The sequence below is a fragment of the Enhydra lutris genome, unplaced genomic scaffold (genome assembly GCF_002288905.1).
Source record: "Enhydra lutris kenyoni isolate GAN:26980312 unplaced genomic scaffold, ASM228890v2 scaffoldscaffold44, whole genome shotgun sequence".
Lineage (NCBI taxonomy): Eukaryota > Metazoa > Chordata > Mammalia > Carnivora > Mustelidae > Enhydra > Enhydra lutris.
In genome coordinates, this window is record NW_019154128.1 from 12,599,601 (window position 1) to 12,626,421 (window position 26,821).

A 26,821-nucleotide genomic window follows, 5' to 3' on the forward strand; every position below is an offset into this window, starting at 1 on the left:
CTCTCTGCCTACTTGTGATCTCTGTCTGTCAAATAAATAAATAAAATCTTTTAAATAAATAAATAAATAAATAAATAAATAAATAAAAATTCAGTATTCATATTTGTCTCAGATGCCAGCCTTGCCAAACTTTAAATGGGCACCTATGATATACCACATACGTAATGATAATCTGCCAAACATCTAATTTCGTAAGCATACGATTCCCATCACTAGTTCTCATTCATGAGCACTCAGAGTACATACTCAATTCAGGCGGATGAAGCTTTTATGTTTTCCTTTCCGTAGAGAAGCAATACATGACCACACCACAGAGCATATGTTGTACTAGAAAGATGAACCACAGTCAAAGACAAAGTCATTCCTGATGTCTTGTCCATTCTAAGCTCCCAGGACAAGCCAAAAGTTAAAAGCTCTAGGCTTCTAATTCAGCAATTACCATGGCAACAGTAGTCTTATTGAAAGAAAGGAGGAGAGTTCAGCCCTCTCAGTTTTTTCTACAACTGTGACATATACACATTCATAAATTAATAACTCGGGCACTTATCTGATTCCAATTATAATGTAAGTATTTAAATCTTTCAAAATATGCAAAGTCCTACTGCACTGAAATTGAGTTGAAATCTGGAGAGTGGGAAACAATTTCTAGCATCGATAGAGTAAACTCTGTTTATAACAAAATAGTATAACAAATTGCAGATTATAAGACAGTAGGATGGGGGGGGCATAGCTTTTAATATAAACATCTCCTGGATATTCTCTATACAAACATCTATCTAATTACAGGAACTTCTTCTATGAGGTTCTAGAAGTACCAGAAAGACAAAAAGACTTTACCAAGGAATAAAGTAGGAGTCATACCTTGGATTTTAATTTCCTAACTTTCAATACTTAAGAAACAAAGAGTCAACTAGCCTCAGATACACAGAAAAGAAAACACATCCTGAGGATTTTGTCTAACTTTTACCTTGTCCAGACTTTTGCCTCTGGTGAAAAGTCACTAAGGGAAATTCTCCATTCCTTCATTTTATTTCTCTATTCCCACTCACCTATTTCTCTTTGCTATTCCCTCCTTTTATGTATCATCGTACAAGGCTGACAAAAAATAATGGTCCAAGTTTTAATTTAGGCCACTGCTTATATACCTTTCAATAATACATATAAAATCAACTACTTTGAATTCACAAATATCTAGTTATTTACCCTATTAGGATACTTATTTCAAACCTAATAAAACTTTAAAGAGACAGAAATTAATACACAGGGAAATTTTAAGGACAAAACCACAAGCACCGATAAGTAATTTTTTTTAAAGATTTATTTATTTATTTGACAGAAATCACAAGTAGGCAGAGAGGCAGGCAGAGAGGATGCAAGCTCCCTGCTGAGCAGAGACCCCGATGTGGGGCTCGATCCCAGGACCCTAGGATCATGACCTGAGCCGAAGGGAGAGGCTTTAACCCACTGAGCCACCCAGGTGCCCCAGCACTGATAAGTATTAATCACTACATGTACCATCCCTGTTGAATCGGAACAGGTGACGTCAGATGATAAGAACTGAGAAAATGAAAACGGGGTTTATATTTATACTCTGTGAGGATCAAAACATCTCAAATGCTCTGCCATTTACGAGAATCCAGAAGCAGAGCTGTCGTCATATAACACATATTGACCACGGTTCCCCTAGAGAATGTGATGGTTCTTCAGAGACACTCCCCTGCACCTTCCCTCTCTGGATATTTTCTAGTGCCTTTGCCCTCACCTGAAATGACTTCTCACTTTCCCTCAGAAGTTCCAACTACTTCCAGATCCAGCTTAAATTCCTGCCCCTTGAGGACTTCAGAAAATCACTCTTACCTCTAAACTCCTAATTTGTATGAAGTCTCCTACTCCTTTGGAAATTACTTATGCACTGCCTAATGAGAGCTCTGAGAATGGATGCTTACCTTTCCTTCTTATTTAATATTTTTATTATTTAACTTTTCACATTTTTAAACCCCTTAAGGGGGCGTCTGGGTGGCTCAGTGGGTTAAGCGGCTGCCTTCAGCTCAGGTCATGATCCCAGGGTCCTGGGATAGAGCCCCACATCAGGCTCCCTGCTAAGTGGAGAGCCTCCTTCTCCCTCCCCCTCTGCCTGCCACTCTGCCTACTTATGCTCTTTCTCCCTGTCAAATAAATATATAAATCTTTAGAAAAAACAAAAAATAAAAAAATTCCTTGAGGATAATATGTCTTACTTTTCTTTTTATTAACCTATATAGAAGGTGCCATTAAATATTTATTGATTTAAATTTATTTAAAACTATTCACCACTTTTTTTTTTCAATCATTCCTTAGTGCTGATTTAAGAAACTTTAAAAAATGTAGATGAAAATAATGGTACCCCATTCCAAAACTACCTTCTAAACCACTACCTTTAGCTGCTGCAAATAATTTTTTTAAACTTCAGAATGCTCACAATTCAAACAATGCTGAAGAAGATAAAGGTAGCTAAAGAAATGTCATGGAGGCAGGCTGAGAGAAGAGTTGATATGAGATATTAAAGGAACAAGAATCGAGATCCATGTTGGACAGATAAGAGAAAACAAGTGGAAGTGGTAAAAGAAATCAAGGTGAACAAAATTGGCAATGGAATGGAATGAACTATTCCTGGCAGATATCCTCCTCTACCTAAGCAATTGCAGTAATTCCAGTGATTTCCTATACAGTAAGAATTATGGAGTAAGAAATAGAATGCTCAGAATAATCAATGAGGATATTAGTTTATCTAGGCCTCAATCCCTTCATCTGTAAAATGAATAAGTGGATACATGATTGCCTCTGCAGAGACAGCATGTGCAGAAGTTGAAAGTGCAGACAGTGACTGTCATTATATAAAATGTTACCAATGGAGATAGCTAGGTGAAGGGTATGAGAACTCATACTATTTCTGCAACTTCCTGAACATCTGTAATTACTTCAAAATAAAAGTTTTTAAAAAGTATAGGCTGTGGAACCAGACCACTGGGGTTTGAATAAAAGCACACTCATTGGCTGTATGACCTCAATCAAGTCATGTTAAATGAAACTCTCTGGTTTCACTACGATCATTGTGAAATGAGTATAATAACAGTATTTACCTCATAAACTGTTGTGTGGATTAAATAAACTAATACATGTAAATCGCTCACAACAGTGCTTGTCATATAGTAGTCCCTCAGTGGTCAGCCTTTATTAATGTGGTTATGAGCTGTTCAAAATTATTCTAAGATAGTGTTCAGCTCTAGAATACATGTAAGCTATTGTTATTTTTGCACTATTAATGTGGAGAGAAACAAACTAGTTTGAAAAAAGAGGCTAAATCTTGGCAGCCATCGCAGCCAATGTTTTAACTTGGTCACCTGTCTTCTCTCCATTAATGAGGGTTTACCGACAGACTGGCGTTGATTTCTTTGAAAAACAGCTATATCACAAAGAACCATGCCATTGGAAAGGAATTTCAGCTTACACTGGAGCCTGGGTTCCTGCTACATCAGGGTCATCTGCAACAGAACCGTGCCCTGGTTTGGAAACGTTAAAGAACGGAAGATGTCACATTCTCTCCAGCTAATCCTTACCAGGAACTCGAAGATGTCAGGAAATTATTATTGGCACATTTTACACTTACTGCATCTTGTCACCTGTGAATGTAGAGGGTAAGTTTTAGAACTTTACACCTGAAGACTGCTACTGGGTCACTCAGTTCTTCCTTCTCTTTAATTTCCTTATAGATACTATCTTCCAATTGTTTAATCATCTTCATTACTACTTTGCAGAGTTACTGTAAAGATTATTGAATTAGCATCCACAAAAACACCTTGCTCTGTATAGGGCATATAACAAGCACGTAATGCGTTTTTCCTCCCTTCCTAACCAAGAACTAAACTAACCATCTCCATGAGAACGTGAGGCAGTTGAGGTATTCGGATCAGAATCTCAAAATGAATATACAGGCAAGCTCACAAATCCCTAGGTTTTTATCTTCTTTTTGGAGTTTTCAATAATTATGAAACCAGATCCTAATTGTTCTTCCCTGCCTACCCTAGTCAATTTTTATCCAGATCCCAAATTTTAAGCTATTATGATGTCTTTTAAAGCTTAGATATTTTAAACTGAAATAGTTCAAGAAACATATACTATAAATAGACATCCTTTGTGAAAACTTTTTTTCTTAAAATTATTCCTTGCCTCACCTAAACCTTATTCAGTCACATTCCACTTAAAATGTTTTTTGCTCTTCTTACAGTTACTGTAAATGTGCTCCTCCCTCCCTTTCAAGATGTGAAATCTTGTCAAAAAAGGAAGATTTTATAAAATCAAACACCTACGGTAATATTGCAATATGCTAGACTGTAACTGTGAGAGAAAATTAATTCAGTAAAAATGGTATCTTCTTACTTCAGTTTGCAACTCTCCTGTCTCTTTTTAAATGATTTTTAAAGCCAGAACAGTGTATGCTTCTCACAATATCAGTGTTTTCAGCTGAATTTTCTCCTCCTATTCTTTAGATTCTATTCTGAAAGTGACAAAACATGAATGGGAAAAATACCAAAGCTTGGTTTTTCAGATAACTACTACTTGAAGAGTAGTTTGAAAAATTCTGTTTTCACTTTCAGACTTCCTTGCCTCCTCAAAAAGAACTTGGTTTTTTGTCAAATGCTATGAGAGAATGGTTAAAAAGAACCTTTTGATTTGCAAGCCACTTTGTCCTCAAATGCTGCTACATTCCTGAGAATTTTTTTTCTTTAGTTCTGAGAATACAACAAAACCCAGTTAAAGTAGCAGGATTTCCTAACACAATGCTGCAAAACCCAAGTTCTGATCAAGACTACCTGCAAACACAACAGAATGAATAATGAGATCCTTATTAGACTGCTTTTCTTCTACAAGAGAAAGATACTTTTTAAAAAATCGTCAAAGATGTTTACCTTAAAGAAATACTGTACTCAGGATAGAAGACACTTGTATATTGGACCCAAGCACCAACTTCCTCTTCAGTTGCCTTTTTTTGGGCTTCTGTTACTGAAAACAGATTAAATGATTCAAATCTTCTTACAGATACATGTCGCAGGCAATCATCCAGGTGCTTTTGCTTCAGAACCTTTGAAATAAAACCAAATATTGTGTTCATATCATATAAACACGGGTTAGGCGTTCCAAGTTTAAGTGGTAAGGGGACTTTCATTTCCAAAAGACAGCAGATTAGACAATGTAGACCAACCTCTTACTGGAGACAACTAGAGAAAATGGACAGAATATCTTTTTTTTTTTTTAAGATTTTTTTATTATTTATTCCACAGAGAAAGAGAGAGTGAGAGGGAGAGAGAAAGAAAGAGAAAGCAAGCAGGAGAGGAGCAGAGGCCGAGGGAGAAGCACACTCCATGCTGAGTGAGGAGCCTGATGTGGGGCTTAATCCCAGAACCTGAAATTATGACCTGAGCCGAAACCAAGAGTCAGGTGCTTAATCAATTGAGCCACCCAGGCGCCCCTGGACAGGATATCTTAAAACATTATTTAAAGGTACCAGAGAGGGGTGCCTGGGTGGCTCAGTGGGTTAAGCCGCTGCCTTCGGCTCAGGTCATGATCTCAGGGCCCTGGTATCAAGCCCCGCATCCAGCTCTCTGCTCAGCAGGGGGCCTGTTTCCCGCCCCCTCACCCTCTGCCTGCCTCTCTGCCTACTTGTGATCTCTCTCTCTCTGTCAAATAAATAAATAATATCTTAAAATTAAAAAAAAAAAAAAGGTAGCAGAGAACTAGTGAAGATTTACCAGTGCAATAATTTAAAAAGGAAATAAATCTAGAGAGGTGAACCTGGTTTTTACAATCATTTCCTTGTGGGGACATTGATCCAGTTCCAATAGAAAGAGCTAAGAAGACAAGCAGCACCTTTTACAGTCTGTGGACTTAGGGGATAAAAGTTGAATTTCAAAGCTTACTACCTAGGCAGGGGCAGCTATATTGTTCTAAGCCTATCTGATGTGTGCATGTATCTGTTTTAAGATAAACCAAATGAGTAATTTTGTTGGGGGTCATTGAAAACTGGATTTTTAAATATGGGAGAAACAAATATAATTGTAAGACTAATGATGTTGAAGCAAAAACTCTGTAGCTCTGAATTTGAATAAGTATAAGAGAAACTAATGGTTATTTTATTAAAACGTTTTTAAAAAGATATATATTTCCTACATCTTACCACTTAAAAGTTCTAGAAACAACCACCAAACTAGTAGCAATGGACACAATGCCCATATTGCTATCTCTAAATATCATTTTCTATTAAAACAAAGTAAGGCCCCTTGGAGAAATGGCATGAATTGTACAAATGAACCTTAGACATCCTGCAAACAAGAAAGCCATAAAGAATTAAGAGTTCCATGGAAAGAACTCCATAGCCAATTTGAATAGGGTCCATTGGCCAAATATGGGATGGTGTAAGCATTAACAAAGGTAATAAATGTAACAGAATCGAAACATATGAGTCCATCAGGTATTTTTTTTTTTAAATACCCCATTGATGGTCTTCAAAGGATGCTAGAGAACCAACTTATTATTTGGAAAACTAGTAAACAAAGAGAAAGAATCAAGTATTTTTCTGTCTTTCCTAATATGAACTGTAACCAAGAATATCCAAATAGATGATAAGGAGAAGTCTGCCTTTATAGCAGTATTCCAAGAAATAAATGCAGAAGGAATGACACAATTAGAATATCACCATTTTCAACCTCCTCATGAATTCATGAATCTAGACAATCATCATCAAGAAGAGAAATAACAAGACACCACTGTGATTAATGAAATTGATCAATTGATGATTGATGATGAAAACATACTCTACCATCATCTTGACCAATCAAACCAGAGCAAGTCAAAAACATTAAATCTGAATCTGGTCAAGCCTCTATATGTAGGAAATAGGAACTTACAGAAAACAGGAAATTAGGCATGAAGAAACACATTAACATCATCATCAAGTACAATTAGCAAAAATCAAATTATGGGAAACTCTGAGAGACAACAAACTCAGTTTCTTCAATAAATAAATGGCAAGAGGTGAAAGAGACACATGCAGAGAGGGACACCTGGGTGGCTTAGTCAATTAAGCATCTGCCTTGGGCTCAGGTCATGACCCAGGGTCCTGGGATGGAGTCCGCCTGCAGGGAACCTGCTTCTCCCTCTGCCTACTGCTCCCCCTGCTTGTGCTCTTGCATGCTCCTTCTCTCTTACTCTCTCACTGGCAAATAAATAAAATCTTGAAAAAGAAAAAAAAACATATGCAGAGGTCACATTTAGATTAAAAAGACTTATGAAACAGGGCGCCTGGCTGGCTTAGTCAGAAGAGGATGAGACTCTTGAACTTGGAGTCATGAGTTCAAGCCTTGCACTGGATGCAGGGATTACTTAATAAAAACTTCATTTAAAAAAAAAAGACTTATGAAACTTATCAACTAATAACAATGTTCAGACCTTATTTGAATGTTTCAAAATAATTAAATTGTAAAGAAAAATTTTGAGACAATAGGGAAAATTTGGAAACTGACCAGCTATTATTACCATCAAGAAATTATTTTGGGTGTGGTATGGTATTTTAATTATTTTTTTTATTTTTTTTAAGATTTTTTTTTTTTAAAGATTTTATTTATTTATTTGACAGACAGATCACAAGTAGGCAGAGAGGCAGACAGAGAGAGAGGAGGAAGCAGGCTCCTCGCTGAGTAGAGAGCCCAATGCAGGGCTCAATCCCAAGACCCTGGGATCATGACCTGAGCTGAAAGCAGAAGCTTTAACCCACTGAGCCACCCAGGTGCCCCTTAATTTTTTTTTTTTTTTTTGAAGACTTTATTTATTTGACAGACGGAGAGAAGAAGGAAGCACAAGCAGGGGGAGCACCAGGCAGAGGGTGAAGGAGAAGTGGGCTCTCTTGCTGAGCAGGGAACCATGAGGGCTCAATCCCAGGACCAGATCATGACCTGAGCTGAACGCAAGATGCTTAACTGACTGAGCTACTCAGGTGTCCCTTTAATTATTTTTTAAATTTCATCTTGTACAGGTATATACTGAAATATCTGTAGGAAAAAAACAATATATCTGATATCCATTTCAAAATAATCTTAGATGGGAGGGTGTGATGAGAGAACAGAGATAAAATAAAGTTGGTCGGGAGTTAAAAATTGTTGAAGTTTACAGATATATGAGTGATTATTATACTATTATCTCTAGTTTTGTATATGTTTGACATTTCCCATAATAGAAAGGTTTTTTTGAAGATATAGAACATCCTAATATTCATAATTAAATTAAAAAAACTAAAAAGTTACCTAAAACACCAAATATAGGGGCACCTGGGTGGCTCAGTGGGTTAAGCATCTGCCTTTGGCTCAGATCATGATCTCAAGGTCCTGGGATCAAGCCCCACATTGGGCTCTGCTCAGCAGGGAGCCTGCTTCCCCCTCTCTCTCTGCCTGCTTCTCTGCCTACTTGTGATCTCTCTTTCTCTGTCAAATAAATCAATAAAATCTTGAAAAAAAAACCACCAAATATATTTGGAAATAAAGCAATATACTTCTAAATAACTTAGGAACCAAAAAAAAGAAAACCCAATAGAAATCTGAAAGTATTTTGAACTGAATAATAGAAAGACATTTCAAGACATATGAAATACAGATAAATTCATGCTTAAAGGAAAACTTGTGAAAAGGCTAAATATCAGTAAACTAAGCATCCACTGCAAAAATTACAAAAAGAAGCAAATTAAGTTCCCTAAAAAATAGAAATTAATAAAGTAGAAAACAAAAATATAGCTAGAAGGATTAAAACACCAGAAGTTAGTTCTTTGAAGAAATTAGTAAAACTGACAAATCCTTGATAACACTAGTAAGAAAAAAGAGAGAAAATTTAAATATGAACATGACATAGGTAGATTACTATAGATCCAGCAGGCATTAAAAAATAGCAAAGGAATATTACAAAAACTATGAAAATTTAGATGAAACGGACAAGTTCCTAGAAGAATACAACTACCAAAACTGACACAAGAAGAGACAAAAAGTCTGAATAGTGCTAAATTATTTTAAAAATACAATGCATAGGTGGGTGGCGGGGGGAGGGATAATTGGATGATGGGCACTAAGGAGGGCACTTGATGTAATGAGCACTGGGTTTTATATGCAACTAATGAATTGCTAAATGCTACCTCTAAAACTAATTTTAAAAATAAAAATAAAAATATAATGCATAAATAAAAATCTTACCAAGGAAAACTCCAGGCCCAGACTGCTCATCAGCAAATTACAACAAATGTCTAAGTAAGAATTAATGCATGTCTTACCACACTCTTCACTAAATCTTCAAATAACCCTATGGGCTAGATACTAGTTATATGAGAGGGGATGTTTATTTCATGAACATCAAAGAGCTAGGAAAAGGCAAATAATCACCCTGTCTCTTTCAGCACTGATAGTTTCAAATATACGGCATAGTGTTTTAATTTAAATCACACTGTGAAATATTCCCTCAATCAGATTAAGTCAAGTATTAGACCTCTAGGTAAGTATTTACGCTGTAGGTGTTTGTGAATAGTGTGTAATGGTCATTGCTACTTTTTCACCTGCCCTACATCCCTTCCTCTTGTGAACTGCCCCTCCCTCACTCTCTGAAATAATGATGGGATTGTTACTTCTCTGCCACAGGGTGGGCTAATGTCCCAGGTAACAAAGTGCCTCATTCTCCTGGATCCAACAACTGGTCCAAGCTTGGCCTAGTAGAGTCATTAATGGACATCATCTGGGTGTTGGGGAAAGGGTCATTTCTTCTGGATCACTAGTTGAGTGCATGATGAAAGCCTGTAGTTGCCAAAAGCCATCTTTGCCATCAGGAAATGAGACACAACAAAGAGGAAAAGAGACTACTATCCAAAGCCTCTATCAGTATTGATCCATAGTCTTTATCTGATTAAAGTGATCACTAGGGTCAAAAGTCAGCAATTTATCATGTGACCTGGTATCCAATGATGAACTAGGTCAATGGGGTTTTTTTCTAAAAAAAAGGTTAATCACAGGGGCGCCTGGGTGGCTCAGTGGGTTAAGCCTCTGCCTTCGGCTCAGGTCATGATCCCAGGGTCCTGAGATCGAGCCCCATATTGGGCTCCCTGCTCTGCAGGAAGCCTGTTCTCCCTCTCCCACTCCCCGTTTGTGTATCCTCTCTCACTGTATCTCTCTCTGTCAAAAAAATAAATAAATAAAACCTTAAAAAATAAAAATAAAAGAAGGTTAATTACAAAACCAAAAAAAAAAAATTGAAAAAAAAGTGAAGGACCCATTAGATAGCATTGAAGCCCTTATGGTGTAAGGGAATGACAGAACTGTGAAGAAGAAAACAAGCAGACACAAGTAGATGTCATGATAACGTCTCACGAGAGAGAGAAAGAGCTGCATATCTCTATCACTGTTTAGATTCCTGAGTTTTCCAGTTCTGGATGCATACAAGATGTGGATGGTCTGTTTGTATGAGACATATTTACTGAGTACTTGCAAATATTTAATATACATGGTAGATTAGATTATGGAAAAATATTCACTTCCTTTCTTAAACCCTTCAACGAAAGAGTATACATCTCTGCCCTTTGATTTTAAGCTTGGCCAACTAACTTAACTTTGGCCAACAGGATGTTAGCAAGGGCTTAAAATGTGTTTTGGTGGTTGCCCTTGCACTCTTATACCTCTGCCATCACCAGGGGAATATGTCAGCCAACTGGTCCGAGTATTAGAGCCAGTCTGCTGATGACAGCCTCTGTCGGTCAACTCCCAGGTGGCCCAGAGACACACAAACAAAATAAATGCTCACTGGTGTATGCCATCTTAATGTTATAGTTGTTTGTTACTCATTAACAGCTAACTGATACAAAACACTGAGGACTTGATACTATAGGCCACTTACTCTCAAGCTTTCCGCAACACTTAACAATATTTGCTAAAAAACCAACTAGTCAGGCCCCATGCAATGTGCAGAGGATGGAGATTAATAAAATATCATCTTTTCCCAGGGAGAACTCCCATTCTAGTACATTAGATAGACTCTGATCAAATGATCATAAAGTGATATGATACGGGGTTCACTGATAAGAGTGAGCTGAGGGTCTAACTCAGCCCAGGGGAGACAGGAAAGGCTTCATAGAAAACATTAAAATGCAGTTCTGAAAAATGAACAGTCATGCAACAAGTAGGAAAGAAGATAAGAAGACTCTAAACAGAGTACACACGTGTACCAAAACATTAAATGTCAAAACATGTGGGGAGTACAAATGGCAGCCATAGCTAAAGCTTGTCCTGGTTCTGATGTAGACAGCAACTCAGAATGAACACATGCACTGGTCAACTGTAGTTCTTACTATACTAAGAATCACTGAAATCATCACAGTAAGATTTGATTAATTTAAGGCCCTAACTGACTACGTTGATAGTTCAACTTTATCTGATGTTTATTTCACTGTAGAAAGTCCCTAATAATGACCTATGAGGACATGCATTTGTCATCCTATAATTTTGTAACATTAATAACAAAACCAGATTATTAATGTTTTGGAAAGACTTTCAAAGCAAAGAAATGATCACTGAGTTATATCATGACACCATAAGAAAAGGTGACTGAAGACAACTGCAAACAAAGTAACCCTCAAAATGCTAAACACAATCTCAAATAAAGTGGCCATTACAGGAAAATTCTTTTCGAAAAACAGCAGTCAGAAATGGAAAGTGTTCCCTTGAGTCAAGTTTTCAGGAGGAACCTCAGCAGAGGCAGAAAACCTTGTGTACAAAACAGTAAACAGATTTTACTTTAAGAAGCTTGCGGGGGAGAGGGAGTGAAAAGTTTGGAAAAAGGTTCGGTGATGTCAAATCAGAAATCTGTCAAACTTGCATGCATCTAAAGTTACCAGCAACAGCAGCAACTCTTAAGTGCTAGAAAATAACCGGCATTAAACAAACGAACACACCCGGACTAGTCCACCTTGGACACCAAGAATCTCGCTGACCACTTCAAACTACAAGATCAACATGAAAACGTCACATCTCAGTGAAAGACAGAGGCAGCTCTGAATACACCTTCCACACCCCGCTGTACCGACAGCACGTGCAACGTCACAGTCCCAACACAGTCAACCACGCTGATCTCCAAGAAAGGGGCCAAACTTTGAACTAGACTCCGGCAGGCAGATAAGCAGGATGAAGAAACCCGGGGAAAGAAGTAAAACAGAAGCAGGAAAGAGAAGCAGCATAGGATGGGGAGCGACGATCCCACCAATGGTACTGACGAGCAAAGAGAAAAGTCCCCCAGAAGCTGACAAATACCCAAAAGAAGATCTACTTCCATCAGAGTTTCCCAGGAACTCAGCGTTGGCTGCCCCCTCCCCGCCCCACCCTATTTCTTCCCTTTCGGTGGGACCCTTAGTAGAAGCGAGGGGGCGCTTCTCAGGTGGCTCCCGGCAAAACTACAAGGGAACTCCGGGAGCTGCCAAGAGGAGAGAGTCGCGGCCGGTCGCTCGCCGCGTACCTGCGAGGGAAGTGACCAGATGCAAAGGTGAGGCCAGTGGGCTCTCCCTTACCTGCCGCAGGAGCTTCCACCGGGCGGCTCCCAAGGGCTCCGAGACTTGAAGCCCCCGAGAGGCGCAGCTGCTTGCTGGGCCTTCGCCCACTGCTCGCTCAGCCTCGCTGGCCTGGGCATCCGCAACTTGCGACTCCATCCCGTTAAAGCCGCCTATATACCCCGAGTTGTCACGGCCACAGCTCTCCCCTGCCAGGACCTGCCGACTTCTTCCCAGTCAGGACCTGTGAGCCGGACCTCCCTCGGACCGCCCCAGCAAGCGCACCCTCCCCGAATTCCGCATTTCCGGTATTCGCGTCTCCTTGGCAACCAGGGCGGCGCGGCTCGCGTCATTGCACCATTTTGCTGGCGGCCATCTTTAGTGAGGGCGAACCGAAAAATAAGGGAGTGGTGGCAGAACTCGCGGGATATTGGCTCCTCTTTTACTCTTGTCCTCTGCCTCATCTCGAGCCCAGAAGACTAGCGAAGAATGGAAAGTCTTAAAATCTTCAGGTTTTTAAGAAACCCAGAAGGAGAAGAAACTACTCATGACCACAATAAACATGGCGAAATCTGCTTAGGGCTGGCGCTTGACTGGGGTTACGCAGACCGGCGTGCTGCAAACCAGCTCTGGGCGCTCTGGATAGGTTGTCTTTCTGCGGCTTAAAAAACGCAGACTTCGGCTGAACGCCACCGTGGTAGCCACCGTGGTAGCACCCGTGCTCCTTCCTGAGAGCCTCTTCTTGCCGGACTTTCCCTCTCTCGTTTCGGTGTGCAGAGCCCAGTCGACTGTCCTTCAACTTGCGTACGTATGGAGGGGCATACTGTGTACAGGAGGGGGTTCTCCCCCATTTTCCCCTCACCCAGTGGCGCCTCAGTTCCCTGGTCCTCGCTTTTTGCCTGGCGTCCGTTCTCCGTGTGGCACAAACTGCCGCCACTGCCTACCCCAACCTCCTTGCACTCACTCCGCCTCATCCCTGGGTTGGAGAAGTGCTCAGGAAAAGCGAGTAGGTACCCCCGGGAACACCCATTCGTCTCCCCCACCCTTGGTCCTCTAGCTTTGCATACTGTCTTCTCCCTGCGGATGAAAGATGGATGCGTTGAGGCTGCGGGCATGGATACAATGATCTAGGTCCTTACGGGCCCCTGTTACAGGGCCTTGGGGGGCGCGGGTTGGGGGTAGTTAGTGTTGGCTGTTGATCTCCTCTCCCCACTCGCCCGTTATTTTGCTGCGACACAGGTTCGCGGGTGGCGGCAGCGTAGCAGATCAGATCTCTAGTAAATCTGACGCAGTATTGTATCTTTAATACCGAGGGGCGGTGTCTTTGTGAAGGACTTCCATGATGACATGCAACAGTGTGCAAGATAACTTTGATTTCTCTTGTAATAATAGTAGCCAGCATTGAGTGCACACTACGTGCCAGGCACTGTATTAAGACCTTTACATAAATTGTCCAATTTTATTCTTACAACAACTCCGTAAGGTAAATGGTGTCATTATCTCGGTTTTGCAGATGAGGGAACTGAGGCACAGGTGGTGAGTGTCAGAGTGATGACCTGAGCCCAGGTGTCTCTCGTAATTACTTATGAGCCTTACTTTGATGGGTTAATGAGAATCATCTTCTCAATAGAAACGGTGGGGGCCTCACATCATGTTTGTTCATCCTGAAGTGATGTGTTTTGTTTTAACTAAAGAGCTAAATAGCTTTTCAACGTTAAGTCCAGTTGTTACGTCCAAGATTTGGAGCCAAACCAGACTGGACTTTTTGCTGTACTACCTTCCTTCCAAGTGACCTAGGGCACTTGCCAAAACCTCCCAGAGCCACAGCTTGCTCACCTGGAAAATGAATGTTGTAATGGCTACTCTAGCAGGTCCTTATGAAGTTTAAATTAGACAGTATATAAAAGTATCTGGCACTAAACGAACATTTAGCGCTCCCCTACCTTTATGAAGTAAGTAGGCTTTTCCAGTTTATCTTTCATGTAAGGATCCTTCATATATCCTTCACATACCAAAGATAGTGTTCTAGATTTCATAAGAAAGCCATTTTGCCTTTTAATGCCCTCAAGAGTTCTGGAGATGCCCTCAATAGGTCTGTGTATTTGTTTGCAAATTTTTATTTTTGTTTTTTGTTTTTTGTTATTTTTTAGTTTGCTCATGTGTACCAGAATCAGTGCTGCGTAGTTTGAGCCTGATAGGATTGACTTTACAAATGAGACATTTAAGTCACGTCTGCCGAGAAGTGTGATTTGAATGAAACCTTAACTTATACAAGTTTTCAGGTATTTTTAACCAGAGTTATCAGCTATCTGCAGTTATTCATAACCTGAAGGGGGGATGGCCCTGAAGGGGAGGGGTAAGAACTGCGGATTGTAGATACTCTGAGAACCCACTACTGTGTAATCCTACCTATGAAATCATGTGCTGACAGCTCCAAAGGGAGCATAAACCAGGGACTCTGATAATCATGCAGCGGAAGAGCAAATTATTTCTCCAGACTTTGAAGTATAGTATTCCTCACCTTGGGAAATGCATGCAGAAACAGCATTTGAATCACTATAACTTCGCTGATCATTATTACAATAGAATAAAATTGAAAAAATACCACCTAACCAAGTGTCTGCAGAATAAACCCACGGTATCAGAGTTAGCAAGAAACATCCCAAGTCGGAGCTTCTCAAGTAAGGTATGGACTTTTTAAGTTAACCTATTTGTAGGACATTAAGATTAATTTTATTTTAAAGATAAAGAATGGGTAGGATATCAGTTACTAATTTTTTCAGTAATTCTGGTTTGATTTTTAAAATGTTAAGGCTCAATTGTCTGTAGTTCTATTTAAGTATAAAAGAATATATGCATATGTATTTGTACAGTTGTAATATATAAAGATATATATTTATGGAAAATGATTCACCTTAGGAAATCCTTATGCCTACCAGTATATTTCAAAGTATAAGTTAGCTTTCTGAAATTCCTAGAATACCATAATAGCTTTTAACAAAATCTGATAACATGCTAATTATTTTATGAATCTCAAATTAGTAAACTTCAATAACTCCATATAATGGTGTATTAATTCTCTGTTTAAAAAAAATGAAAAAAGGCATTTTGACCACTTGGGTCCTTCAGAAAGATGCTTTCAGACTGTTGTACTTTGGCCAGACCCCAAGATATGGGCCTGACCTCAACCTTGAGGACCTGATTGTCGTTACATGTAGAGTTACCACATATTCTATTTGCGTGGGACAGTCCCAGTCAACACCTGTTGTTCCTGTGTAATTATTAATAGTGTTCCCTTTCCTCTCAGAAATGTCCTGGTTAGATGGTATATTAAATGGTCATCCTGGGACGCCTGGGTGGCTCAGTTGGTTAAGCAGCTGCCCTCAGCTCAGGTCATGATCCCAGCATCCTGGGATCGAGTCCCACATCGGGCTCCTTGCTTGGCAGGGAGCCTGCTTCTCCCTCTGCCTCTGCCTGCCACTCTGTCTGCCTGTGCTCGCTCTAGCTCCTCTCTCTCTGACAAATAAATAAAATCTTTAAGAAAAAAAAAATAAAAGGTCATCCTGCTTGTTTGAGATTAAGCTTATCTATTTATGCTGCCACCACTTTGACATATCCCTCTACCATATACTTACGTTCCTTAGACTCCTTAAGTTATATTTGGGGATGATACTTTTGCAATAATTTTTCATATTACTTTAATATTTTAGTTTCTGGTTTAAATTGTTTTGTTGCATACTGACTTTTTTTCTTTTTAGACTGTTTTGACTACCTCTTTTTTTATTGTGGTAAAATTGTGGGTGACATAAAATTAGCCATTTTAGCCACTCTTAAGTGTATAACTTAGTGGCATTAATTACATTCACAGTGTTGTACAGTCACCACCACTATTTCTAAAACCCTATCATCACCCAAAAGAAATAGGTCCATGAAACAACTCCCCACTGCCTCCTTTTCCAGGACCCTGGCAACCTTTAATCTACTTTATGTCTATGAATTTGCCTATTCTAGACAGTTCATGTAATTGTAGTCATATGGTATTTATCCTTCTGTGTTTGATTTATTTAACATGTTTTTAACGTTCATCCATGTTGTGGAATACATCACTTCATCCTTTTTATGGCTGAATAATATTCCATCGTATGTATATACCATATCCATTTGTCTGTCAATGGATACTTGAGTGGCTTGTTTTTAAAAATGATTTTTTTCATCTTATTTTACTGGATTCTTTATTTCATGTTTGCTCTTAGCTCATGCTTGTGGGTTCTTGTGTGGGTTTTGGGTTTTTGTCTATTTTTTGTTTTTGCTTTTAACTTTTTATCTGTGGTTCCTAGACTTTTTTACTTTCAACGTTTTAGTCTTGGCTTAGTTTAACACTTTGATGCTTTCTTTACTCAGAAATTCTTTGCCTTTTATTTCGTTAATACCTTTGTGTGTATGTGTACAGCTTAATTCTATTTAAGAAACATAAACTTTAAATTTTATTCATTTGAAAAATTTTGGATCTTTAGATAATTTTATTTTGCACTTTGTTTGGAACATTTGTCATCTAGTACATTTATCTTGAGTCCTAGTTTATAAATAGTAGGCAGGAATTACCGTCAGAGTGACAGCTGGGATTAGCTCACGCCCTGAACAGGAGGTTGACTATTTTTTCCCTCTGCTTGTCCCTGAAACAACTTTTCAATTCTACTTCATAGATTCCTGTCACCTAGAAACTTTAACCTGACTTAGTAGCTCTTTTAGTAATTCTCCACCTGAAAAACCGGTCCTTCTTTCACATGTGGTACATCAACCATTTCATCTGTAAAAAAATGATACCATAGGAAGGCTGTGCTATCTGTCTTTTATGATCACTGGGACCCAGGGAATCTGTGAAGAGACCTATAGACAATGCACATTTTTTTCAGCAAGCATCCACTCAGTTCCAACTTTGTTCACTCCTGCAGATAACAACAAAATAAAAAAAAAAGTAGTTGGTGCCTATAGGCAACTTCAAATATATCTGCCCTGATAATGGAGAGAAGTAGATTTGAGGGAAGATTGAAGAGATAGAATCAATCAAACATCATCATAGGGTGATTACATTTTATTGGGGACTTCTTAGTATAGAGAATGTAGGATGATAATCCTTCTTCTGTTTGGATTCTAAAATTCAAAATCCTCTTACAAAAGTTGTTTTTAACTCAACCCCATCCTCCACAAACTGGCACAGAGCTGTAAAATGTTAATTTTACTATCCCACTTAATAGACGTTTTACTCCAAAATCTTCCTGTGTTTTGTTACAAAGTAGTGTTCCCTGCCCACTCCCCCCTTACGCAGATAGGCACCATGTTAACTTTACAAAATTATTAAATTCCAAAGTACATTTAGGTCATCATTATGTTTTAGTTGGACTTATGTCACAGGCACAAGTATATCCTTATTGTCACTTAGATCTTAAGACAGAGGAAGGAAAAGGGGTGCCTGGGTGGCTCAGTTGGTTAATTGTCCAAATCTTGGTTTTTCACTCAGGTCATTATCTCAGGGTCATGAGGTAGAGCCCCAAGTCGGGCTCAGTGCTGGGCGTGGATCCTGCTTAAGATTCTCTCCCTCTGCCGTCCCCCACCCCACACCAAAAAGAAATAGAAAAAAGAGTGAGGAAAGAGAAGGGATAAATGTAACTCACTACTAAGGTAGAGATTTCAGTAGATAGTTGGATGTATGAGTCAGGAATTTGGGAAGAGTTAACCATATGTAGGTAGAGTTGAGGCCACAAGAACCATACTGTATTTAACTCTGCTATTAATTATATCATTTTGAACTTTCTTCATTAGACTGTGAAATCCTCAAAGACAAGAATTTTATAATGTACATCTTTATAAGTCCAACACATGGCATAATGACTTCCTCATAGTCTATAAGTAGTAAATGTTTGTGGAATGAATTAATAGTTGAATGAATAAATTTTTTATTTTCACATAATTACAAATTTTATTACTGAAGAAATAACCCAGAAATCATCCAATCTGAGTTCTTTCTATGATCTGTTTAATTTTTTTTATTTTTATTTATTTGACAGAGATCACAAGTAGGCAGAGAGGCAGGTAGAGAGAGAGAGAGAGAGAGAGGAAGGGAAGCAGGCTCCCCGCTGAGCAGAGAGCCCTATGCCGGGCTCAATCCCCAATCCCGGGACCCTGGGATCATGACCTGAGCCGAAGGCAGAGGCTTTAACCCACTGAGCACCCAGGCGCCCCTATGATCTGTTTTAAATTCATTTTTATATATGGTGTGAGGGATTGGGATCCACCTTCATTCATTTGTTTGTAGATATATATTCAGTTATCCCTGCACTGTTTGTTGAAAAGACTATTCTTTTTCCATTGAATTGTGTTTACACCATTGTCAAAACATAAATCATCTATAAATGTAAAAGGTTTATCTCTGAACTCTTGAGTTCAGCCTGTTGATCCGCATGTCTGTCATTATGCCACAACCACACTGTCTTGATTGATATAGCTTTGTAGTAAATTTTGAAATCACATAGTATGTGAGCTCTTTTTTTGCAAATGAAAAAACCAGAGCCATACAGTCCAAAGTTAAGTAAAAAAAATTAGCAGAGTCAGAACTAAACATCAGGTAACCTGATTCCTAGTCCCTTTCTTCTTTAGTACCTTTTATTATAAATTATTACAAATACTAACAAAGTCAGAATACCATAACAAGTACCCACCTACCCACTACTCAATGTGACTTTTCTTAACTGGAAAAAACAACAAATACATTTGAAGATTCCTGTGTACTTCTGTATCACATTCCCTAACCTCCCTAGGGGGTCATCATTGTCCTTAATCTATCTTTCCATGTGTGTTTTTATATAAATTACACATGTATTTGTATCCACAGATGACATATAGGAGTGTTTTACATGTTTTGAAACTTATATATTATTGTACATAAAATTGTATAATTTTTTTTGTTCAACTTACGATTTTGAGATTCCACATTAATATGTGTATTGCTTGTTCATTTAATACAACTACTATGTAATATTCCATTTATAACATATCACAGTTAATCCATCTTCTTTGGACAGGCAGGTAGATTTTCTCCAGTTTCCAGACTTTAAAAAGTTGCAAAACACAGTCTTTTGTATATCTCCTTATTCATGTGTGATAGACTTTCTCTAGAATCTTATACCTAAAATTAGAATTCCTAATTGTATTCACATGCTAATGTTTCTTTATCAGGCTGATTTCTAAATTGATAAAACCACCTTAAGTGCAAACAAGGAATATGTAAGAATTCGATTTATATCTCACATTATCAGATCTTCTTTTTGCCCTTCTAACAGATAAATGTGGCAAGTATGTCATTGTTTAGTACTCATTGCCCTGATTAATAATGAAGTTGAGCTGCTTTTCTGTGTTCATTAACTCCTTTGGTTTTATCTTGAATTGCTTATTCATATGCCTTGACCATTCATACTGTGTTTTCTTTTTCTTACTGATCCATAAGCATTTTTCACATGTCTTTTATGTGCTATAGGTATCTTTTTTATAATTTGTGCTGTGTCTTTTCACTTTGTCTGTTGTTTAAATAGATCTTTAAATTTTTATGTTTTGTGCTTTATTTCCTTCTATTCAGCAATTATTTGTTGAACACTTACTATGCACCAGTCTAGCAATCGGGTATGTAGCAGTGAGCAAAGGAAACAAAAATCCCTGTCTTCATGAAACTTACCATTTTAGTTGAGAGAAGAGAGAAGAACAATGAAGCATATGAATTAAACACAAAGTATGTCAGAGACAGTAGGGATAGTGAACCGTTAAGACAGGGAAAGAATGAATAGGCCATATTGAGATAGGGAGGATTGTTATTTTAATAGGATGGTCAGAGAAGGCCTAACTATAAGGTAACATTTGAGCAATAGCTTGAAGAAGGTGTTTGGGCACAGGACATAGCATGTTCTAAGAAACTGAGGTAGGGGGAAGCCACTCATGTTCAAGCAATAGCAAAGAGACCAGTGTGGCTCAAAGTGACTGTGGGAAGAGTGTAGTAGTAGACGAGGTCCTCAAGGTCATGGAACAAGATCCCTTAGGACCTTCTAGACCATTGCAAAGATTTTTGCTTTTCCTCTTGAGTGAGATGGGAAACCATTGGAGGGCTTTCAATGAAGAAGTGATATGATCTGACTTTAGGCTCACTCTGCCTCTTTTTTTGAAAATAGCCTGTAGAAGACAGGAACAGAAACAGCATTTAGGCTTTCTCCTTACCCAAAGGAGAAAGGATAACAATACAGACTGACTAATACCAGTACAAGAGTAAGAAGTAGTCAGATTCTAAATCTTAAAAGTTGAAAAGATTTGCAGATCACCTGGTTGTATCAAGAGAGAAAGACAGAGAAGACTGAGCAGCTAGAAGGATAGAATTATCACTTATCAGGATAGGAGTGATAGAAAAACCAGAGTTTTGTTGGGGGAGAGGGTACATGGGGGAGATTGGAAGTTCGGTTTGGGACATTTTTTGACATACCTATTAGTGATCTAAGTAGAAAAGTTGAGTAGTCAGTTGGATATACAGGTTCAACTTGTGCAGGGGAAAGGTTCGGGGTAGAGATCTAAATTTGGGAGTCCTCAGCATATAAATAGCATTTAAGGTCATGAGGCTGGTTGAGATCACCGAGGATATTAGTGCAGACAGCAGATGAAGAAGTGGTCCAGGGCATGCTGATGTTAAGAAGCCTGGAAGTAGATACAGAAACTGTTAAGGAGACTGAGAAGGCCTAGTGAGATAGGAGGAAAACAATAAGAATGAGGGGTCCTGGAAGTCAAGTGAAAGTGTGTTCTCAGGAGAAGGAAGTTATCAACTGTATCGTGATGCTCATAGATCAAGTAATAGGAGTACATAGAATAACATTAGTATTTTGCAGTGCTGTGGCCATCAGTGACTTTGACAAGAGCAGTCAGTGGAACGAAAAGGGCAGAAATCTTAGGGGGCTCAAGAAAAAGGAGGAAAGGAATTGGAAGCAAGGGGCATAGGAAACAATTGAATAATGAAACAGTAAATATAACTAGATATTTTAAGTGAGTATAATTAAGATTACTGAGAAGTGTTTCATGGATACTAAATAAGATGTGCACTAATATGAATACACTTCAGGTATGTTAATGACAGATTTTAGTATGGTCCTGTGTAAAACAACAAAGAAACCATTTATCAAGTCAGAAGTTCGTAATTTCTCTCAGTTCTCTGTTCTTAATTAAAGGTTTTATCATTTTTTTAAAGTGTCTTATTTTCTATTTTTTTCTGCATTAATGGAACTGGCCCTAAGATTTATCTCCTTTATTTGTGTTAAATTACATTAGCAGATTTTTCTAATGCTGAACCATCTTTTCATTCTTAAGATATGACCTACTTGGTCACATAGGGTTTTATTATTACTTTACTATTTTTGTTTTGTGCTTTTTAAAAATACATTGTTTCATTGTATTTTATTTTCCATTTTTTTAGTCCATGTTTGACAATAAGATTAATGTTTTATTGTCGTACGTTGTCATTGTCCAGTTTTGGTGTCAAGATAATATTTGCCTCATAAAGTAAGTTGAGTACTTTTAAATAATTGGCATTTTTTTCTTGGTTAGCATATGAGAAAACTGTTCCTTGAAGATGTCAGAAAGCTATCTTGGAAAGCATCTGGGTTTGGTGTCTCCTTTAAGAAGAGGACACTTAATTACCAGTTTAATTTCTTTGATAGTTACTGGCTTATATAACCCTTCTGTTTTTATCTGTTTGGGTAATTCATTTATTTTCTGGAAAATTACTCATTTTATCTGTGTTTTCAAATGTATAGGCATGAAGAACTTTATTGTGTTTTTTTTAATCTGTTGTTTTTCTACATATCTTTTTTAGTACTTTTTAAAAATATTTTGTACATTTTTCAGAGGACCAACTTTTTTTAAATATAAAAAAATAAAAGGCAATGAGCTTTTTATTTTGTTGATCTTCTCTAGTTGATCACTTTATTTTGTTTCTTCTACTTCATTTAGGTTTACTTTCTTTATTCTTAAATTGAAACACTTCATGTTATATTTCAGGAGACCTATAATGTCAGTTTGTCCCACTATTAATCATGTAAAGCTTGATAATTTTGGTTAAGGTGGTAATTGCTGGTTCTCTCCATAAGTAAAGGGGCCTTATTCTCTTTGCAGTTACTAAGTAAGTAGTCAGTAGGGTAGTAGTACTTGGTACTGCATGAGCATTGTGTTACCGAACATCATTTCACCTAATAAGTTTAACAGTCATTGATTACCTTTACCCTAGTCACTTGTCACTAGGGTTGCTAATGATATTCTGACTCTATTATTTCTACATTTATTAGCTGATACTACACTGTAAAGAAGAGTTTTCTTTTTTGTTGAACCCTCTTTTTTTAATTCTAGTTTGGTGTGCTTGGAGTTTTTTGTTTTGGCTTGTTTTCAAATTTATATTTGAATATTTATATTTATATTTATGAATATTCATAAATTTTTATTTATATTTATATATTTTTTTATATTTATATTTTTCAGGGTAGTATCAGTTATAATCATTATTCCTTTTGATGCTCAAATTGTCCCAAATATAGGAACCTCTACAAACTGGCCCTTTTAACACCTCTCCATTAAGCTTTGGGCATTTCCTTGCTTTCTGACAAGCCTGTTTTTCGCTCTTCTGCCCTGGACTTGGAATTAGCCATATATTAATGGTACCATCTTGACTAAAAGCTGTCCATTGTGTTTCTACTGTGTAATTTTTCTGTCTTTAGAATTCATTTTTGCTATAAGGAAGTTTACATATTCCATACTCCTGTTTTCATGCGTTTCATTGTTAAAACGGTTTTATGATAGGTCACCTGGAAGGTAGGAAAGAGTGCCTTTTTCCACTAATGGAGTGATACTTTTCATGTAACCTTAAAAATGTAAAGCTGTCCTCACTTCAGCTCCATTAGGTAGATATGCCCTTCAAACCAGTAGACTATTAATGTATTAAGATACTTGGCTAAAATAGATAGGTTTAGCTGTGTACTCTAATGATAATGCTAACTAGCATTGAAATGAAAGCTTAAAATACCCACTGGGTATTGTTGGGACATATTTAAAAGCAAAAACAACTTGGATGTTGAGTATTTTGGATTTATGAATATTATATAAAATCTCAGTTTTCCTGGGAGTAATTTCTTTTGAGGAATTATTTATAAAGCTCCGAATTCTACCTCCATTTTATTAAAGCAGTTAAAAGTCCTCTTTGCTTGCAGGGTTATTTTTGTTCAGATTAGCTCAGTTTATTTGGATTCTTGACCCAGAAAAAGGTTAATCAAGAAAGTAAAATAAATTTGACTAAGAGGACAGGTATTGTTGTTCCCTTGTTCCTACAGTTCTCTTGCCTTTAGCCCTGCATTGGCCATGGCTCTATAAGAATGGGTATTTTTTAAAAAGAAGAAGAATGGTCATTTAAAAGTTGCAGGGCCCAGCTCCATGACACAGAATGTGCTAGAAACTGCAAGGTAGAAAGAGGTACTCTTCATAGCTACCCTGACTCTACTTCAAAGGTTCCAGCGGAATTGCAGAACAAATAAGCAAGGTTATCTGGAAATGGAAAGGCAGTTCCTACTGCTAAGTTACAGTTCAGGATAGACTTCTAGTGATCTTCTGATCTGTGTTTGAGATGATAGTAGGAAATTATTGATACTTTACCTCACTACTCTAAAAATCAATTCTAGATTTTGTGAAAATGTTAAGAAATAAATGAAAAACATAAGAGCCTCCAGTGTTGGATTTCAAATAATTACTCAAGCATATTAAGTATATGATGAAAGTGGAGACTGAATGAGACTGCCATAACAATTGTTCCTAAGTGGAATCTAATCCAAATCATAAAGTATCTCAAAGTCCAAAGGAAAGTGAAAATGAAAAGTCCATGAAAATGGTCGTTTTTTACCATTTAATTTGTTTTGGTGGTATTTCTATTCTTGTGTTTAATTGTAGATGGTAAACTCTTTGTGATGTAAACTGTATTTATAGCTTACATTCTCTACAATGTTGGTAAAGTATCATGGACACACTTGTGCAATAAATATTTACCAGCTGTTAGAAATCCTTACCAACAGTTTAGTGCCCCTCTGGCACAAATCACTATACAGTTGTCATCTTTGGCAGAAAGCTGATGTTGAAAATCTTGGTTAGAATTCTTCTGCATAACCAAGGAAAATCTGTCAAGTATTGTGATTTGATAACTGGGGTTTCTGCCTTACCCAAATTATAATAATTCATGTGGCATTTTCATGGTCACCAGAGGTCACCTAAAGCTCTTAGCATATTACATACTTCCAATAAGACACTGAATGCTTCTTAAGCCTTAATCTGTGTCTCTACTCATGTTCATTAATTGTCCACTATTTTCTTATTCTGCTCATACAGCAAACATACTACTTTTTCCTTAAACTTAAAGTTCTGTTTTATTTATGAAGTATTAACTTTTTGACCTTTTATTTATGAAGTATTAACTTTTGACAGTTCTATTTGGGGGATTCCTTATCCCCGCAAGAGAAGAAAATTATGGTTAATGAAGATATAAAATAAGACATATTTCTTATAATTCTTACTGTGAATAAAAATAATAGTGAACATTTATTAATAAAGATAATGTCTTTCTCTCCCTTTGAAGTTTCCCTCGTTTTAGGAGGTATTGTAGTACTTTATAACTCAGTAAACATTTTTTCTTCCTCTTACCCCAGAGTATTAAATATGTAAACATCCTTTCCTTTACTGCTTAATTTTGTATAAGCCTTTCTTATAGTAGATCTAAATATTCTCCAGTGCTTCTTAGTGCTTCTGTACCTTAAGTTAATTAATAGTATAGCCATCAGGTGTCCACCTTATTTTCTTTGTTTACATTTTTAAATGAAAAGAGCTTAAGAAACAACATTTGTTTCCTGGGTGGCTAAGTTGGTTAAGCAGCTGCCTTTGGCCCGGGTCATGGTCCCAGGGTCCTGGGATCAAGCCCCACATTGGGCTCCCTGCTCTACGGGAGGCCTGCTTCTCCCTCTCCCTCTTCCTGCCCCTCCTTCTGCATGTGTGCTCTCTCTGTGTCAGATAAATAAAATCTTTAAAAATCTTAAAAATAAAATCTTTAAAAATAAATAAATAAAAGACTTTTAAAAAAGCATTTAAGATCTGTAAAATGCATATTATTTCATAGGTATAGACCTACCCCTGTAGTACTTGCATGAAAAAGAAATAGGGATGATCTCAGAAAAGCAAAGGTTTTTCTCTCTAGTTTGAAATATTATGATCATACCAGTAAAACTTTTTCCAGGATTTTCTGCCTATTAAACAAGAAAACGAAAAATCACTTTCAGAAAACATGGACGCGTTTGAAAAAGTGAGAACAAAGTTAGAAACACAGCCACAAGAAGAATACGAAATCATCAATGCAGAGGTAGGATATCCTCGTCTTTTTTTTTTTAATCTGATATTACCAGTCAGGATGCAAATGAAGTACTTTGTTATTCTAGACATAATCCCACAACAAAAGTAAACTGCTTTTGCCTTTATGCTGAAAATCTTAAACAACAAAGAATAAGCAGAGTATGATTTTTAAAATAAACTATAAATGAATTTCAAAATCAAAATGAACTTCCAAGTTACTTTGTTAATTCTGGTTTTTGGAAACAACTATTTCTGTTTTAAAATGTTTTAAATAATTCCAAGGAGAAGTTCATATGAAACCATCAGCCGTCATTTTTTTTTTATTTGAAAAGTATTTGATTGCTCTATCTATACTTTTTTTGTAATAAAAGGAAGTATACTTTAAGTAGTATAATACCATGAAGGCCAAGTAATTGACCATTTAATGGTTCTACCACAGTCATAAATAACCAGTTGAAACAGATTGACATGCATGTTGCAACTTTTTCAGTAAGACTAGAAAACAGAACCACAGCTTATAAATGAAAATCACATTCATAGTATAGTGGGAATAACAGTAGGTTAAGAATCAGGAATTCCAGATTCAAAATAACTCATTAACTCAGCAGGTGATAAATGTGTTTTAGGCTAGAATATGAAGTCATATCAATCAGTCAATTTCATTTAATTAATTTAATTAATACCATGTAGGTATTAGACAAGAGTACTATTTATAGATTGGGTAATCATCTCTCAGTCTCAAATTGTGTATATCTGTCATAAGATGCTTTGTGTATT

At 37.4% G+C, this 26,821-nt stretch overlaps 2 protein-coding genes across 4 annotated transcripts in view; one reads left to right on the top strand and one right to left on the bottom strand.

Annotated features, from left to right (window-relative positions):
* The window catches only part of LOC111155906 (calmodulin-lysine N-methyltransferase), a 376,866-nt gene extending 364,065 nt beyond the window's left edge, over positions 1-12,801 (bottom strand). The window contains exons 1-2 of the mRNA XM_022516370.1: positions 12,614-12,801; positions 4,947-5,119 (exon numbers count right to left, since the gene is read on the bottom strand). Of these exons, the coding sequence (XP_022372078.1) occupies positions 4,947-5,119; positions 12,614-12,751 (311 nt within the window). The 5' untranslated portion in view covers positions 12,752-12,801. The remainder of the gene's footprint in view (positions 1-4,946; positions 5,120-12,613) is intronic.
* Positions 12,802-13,294: 493 nt separating this feature from the next.
* Positions 13,295-26,821, top strand: part of LOC111155868 (prolyl endopeptidase-like) — a 52,071-nt gene continuing 38,544 nt past the window's right edge. For 2 of the 3 annotated variants that reach the window (XM_022516308.1, XM_022516309.1), the window contains exons 1-3: positions 13,295-13,396; positions 14,743-15,278; positions 25,932-26,054. In XM_022516308.1, coding sequence (XP_022372016.1) covers positions 15,060-15,278; positions 25,932-26,054 — 342 coding nt within the window. In that variant the 5' untranslated portion in view covers positions 13,295-13,396; positions 14,743-15,059. The remainder of the gene's footprint in view (positions 13,397-14,742; positions 15,279-25,931; positions 26,055-26,821) is intronic. The other variant, XM_022516310.1, reaches the window with a different exon arrangement.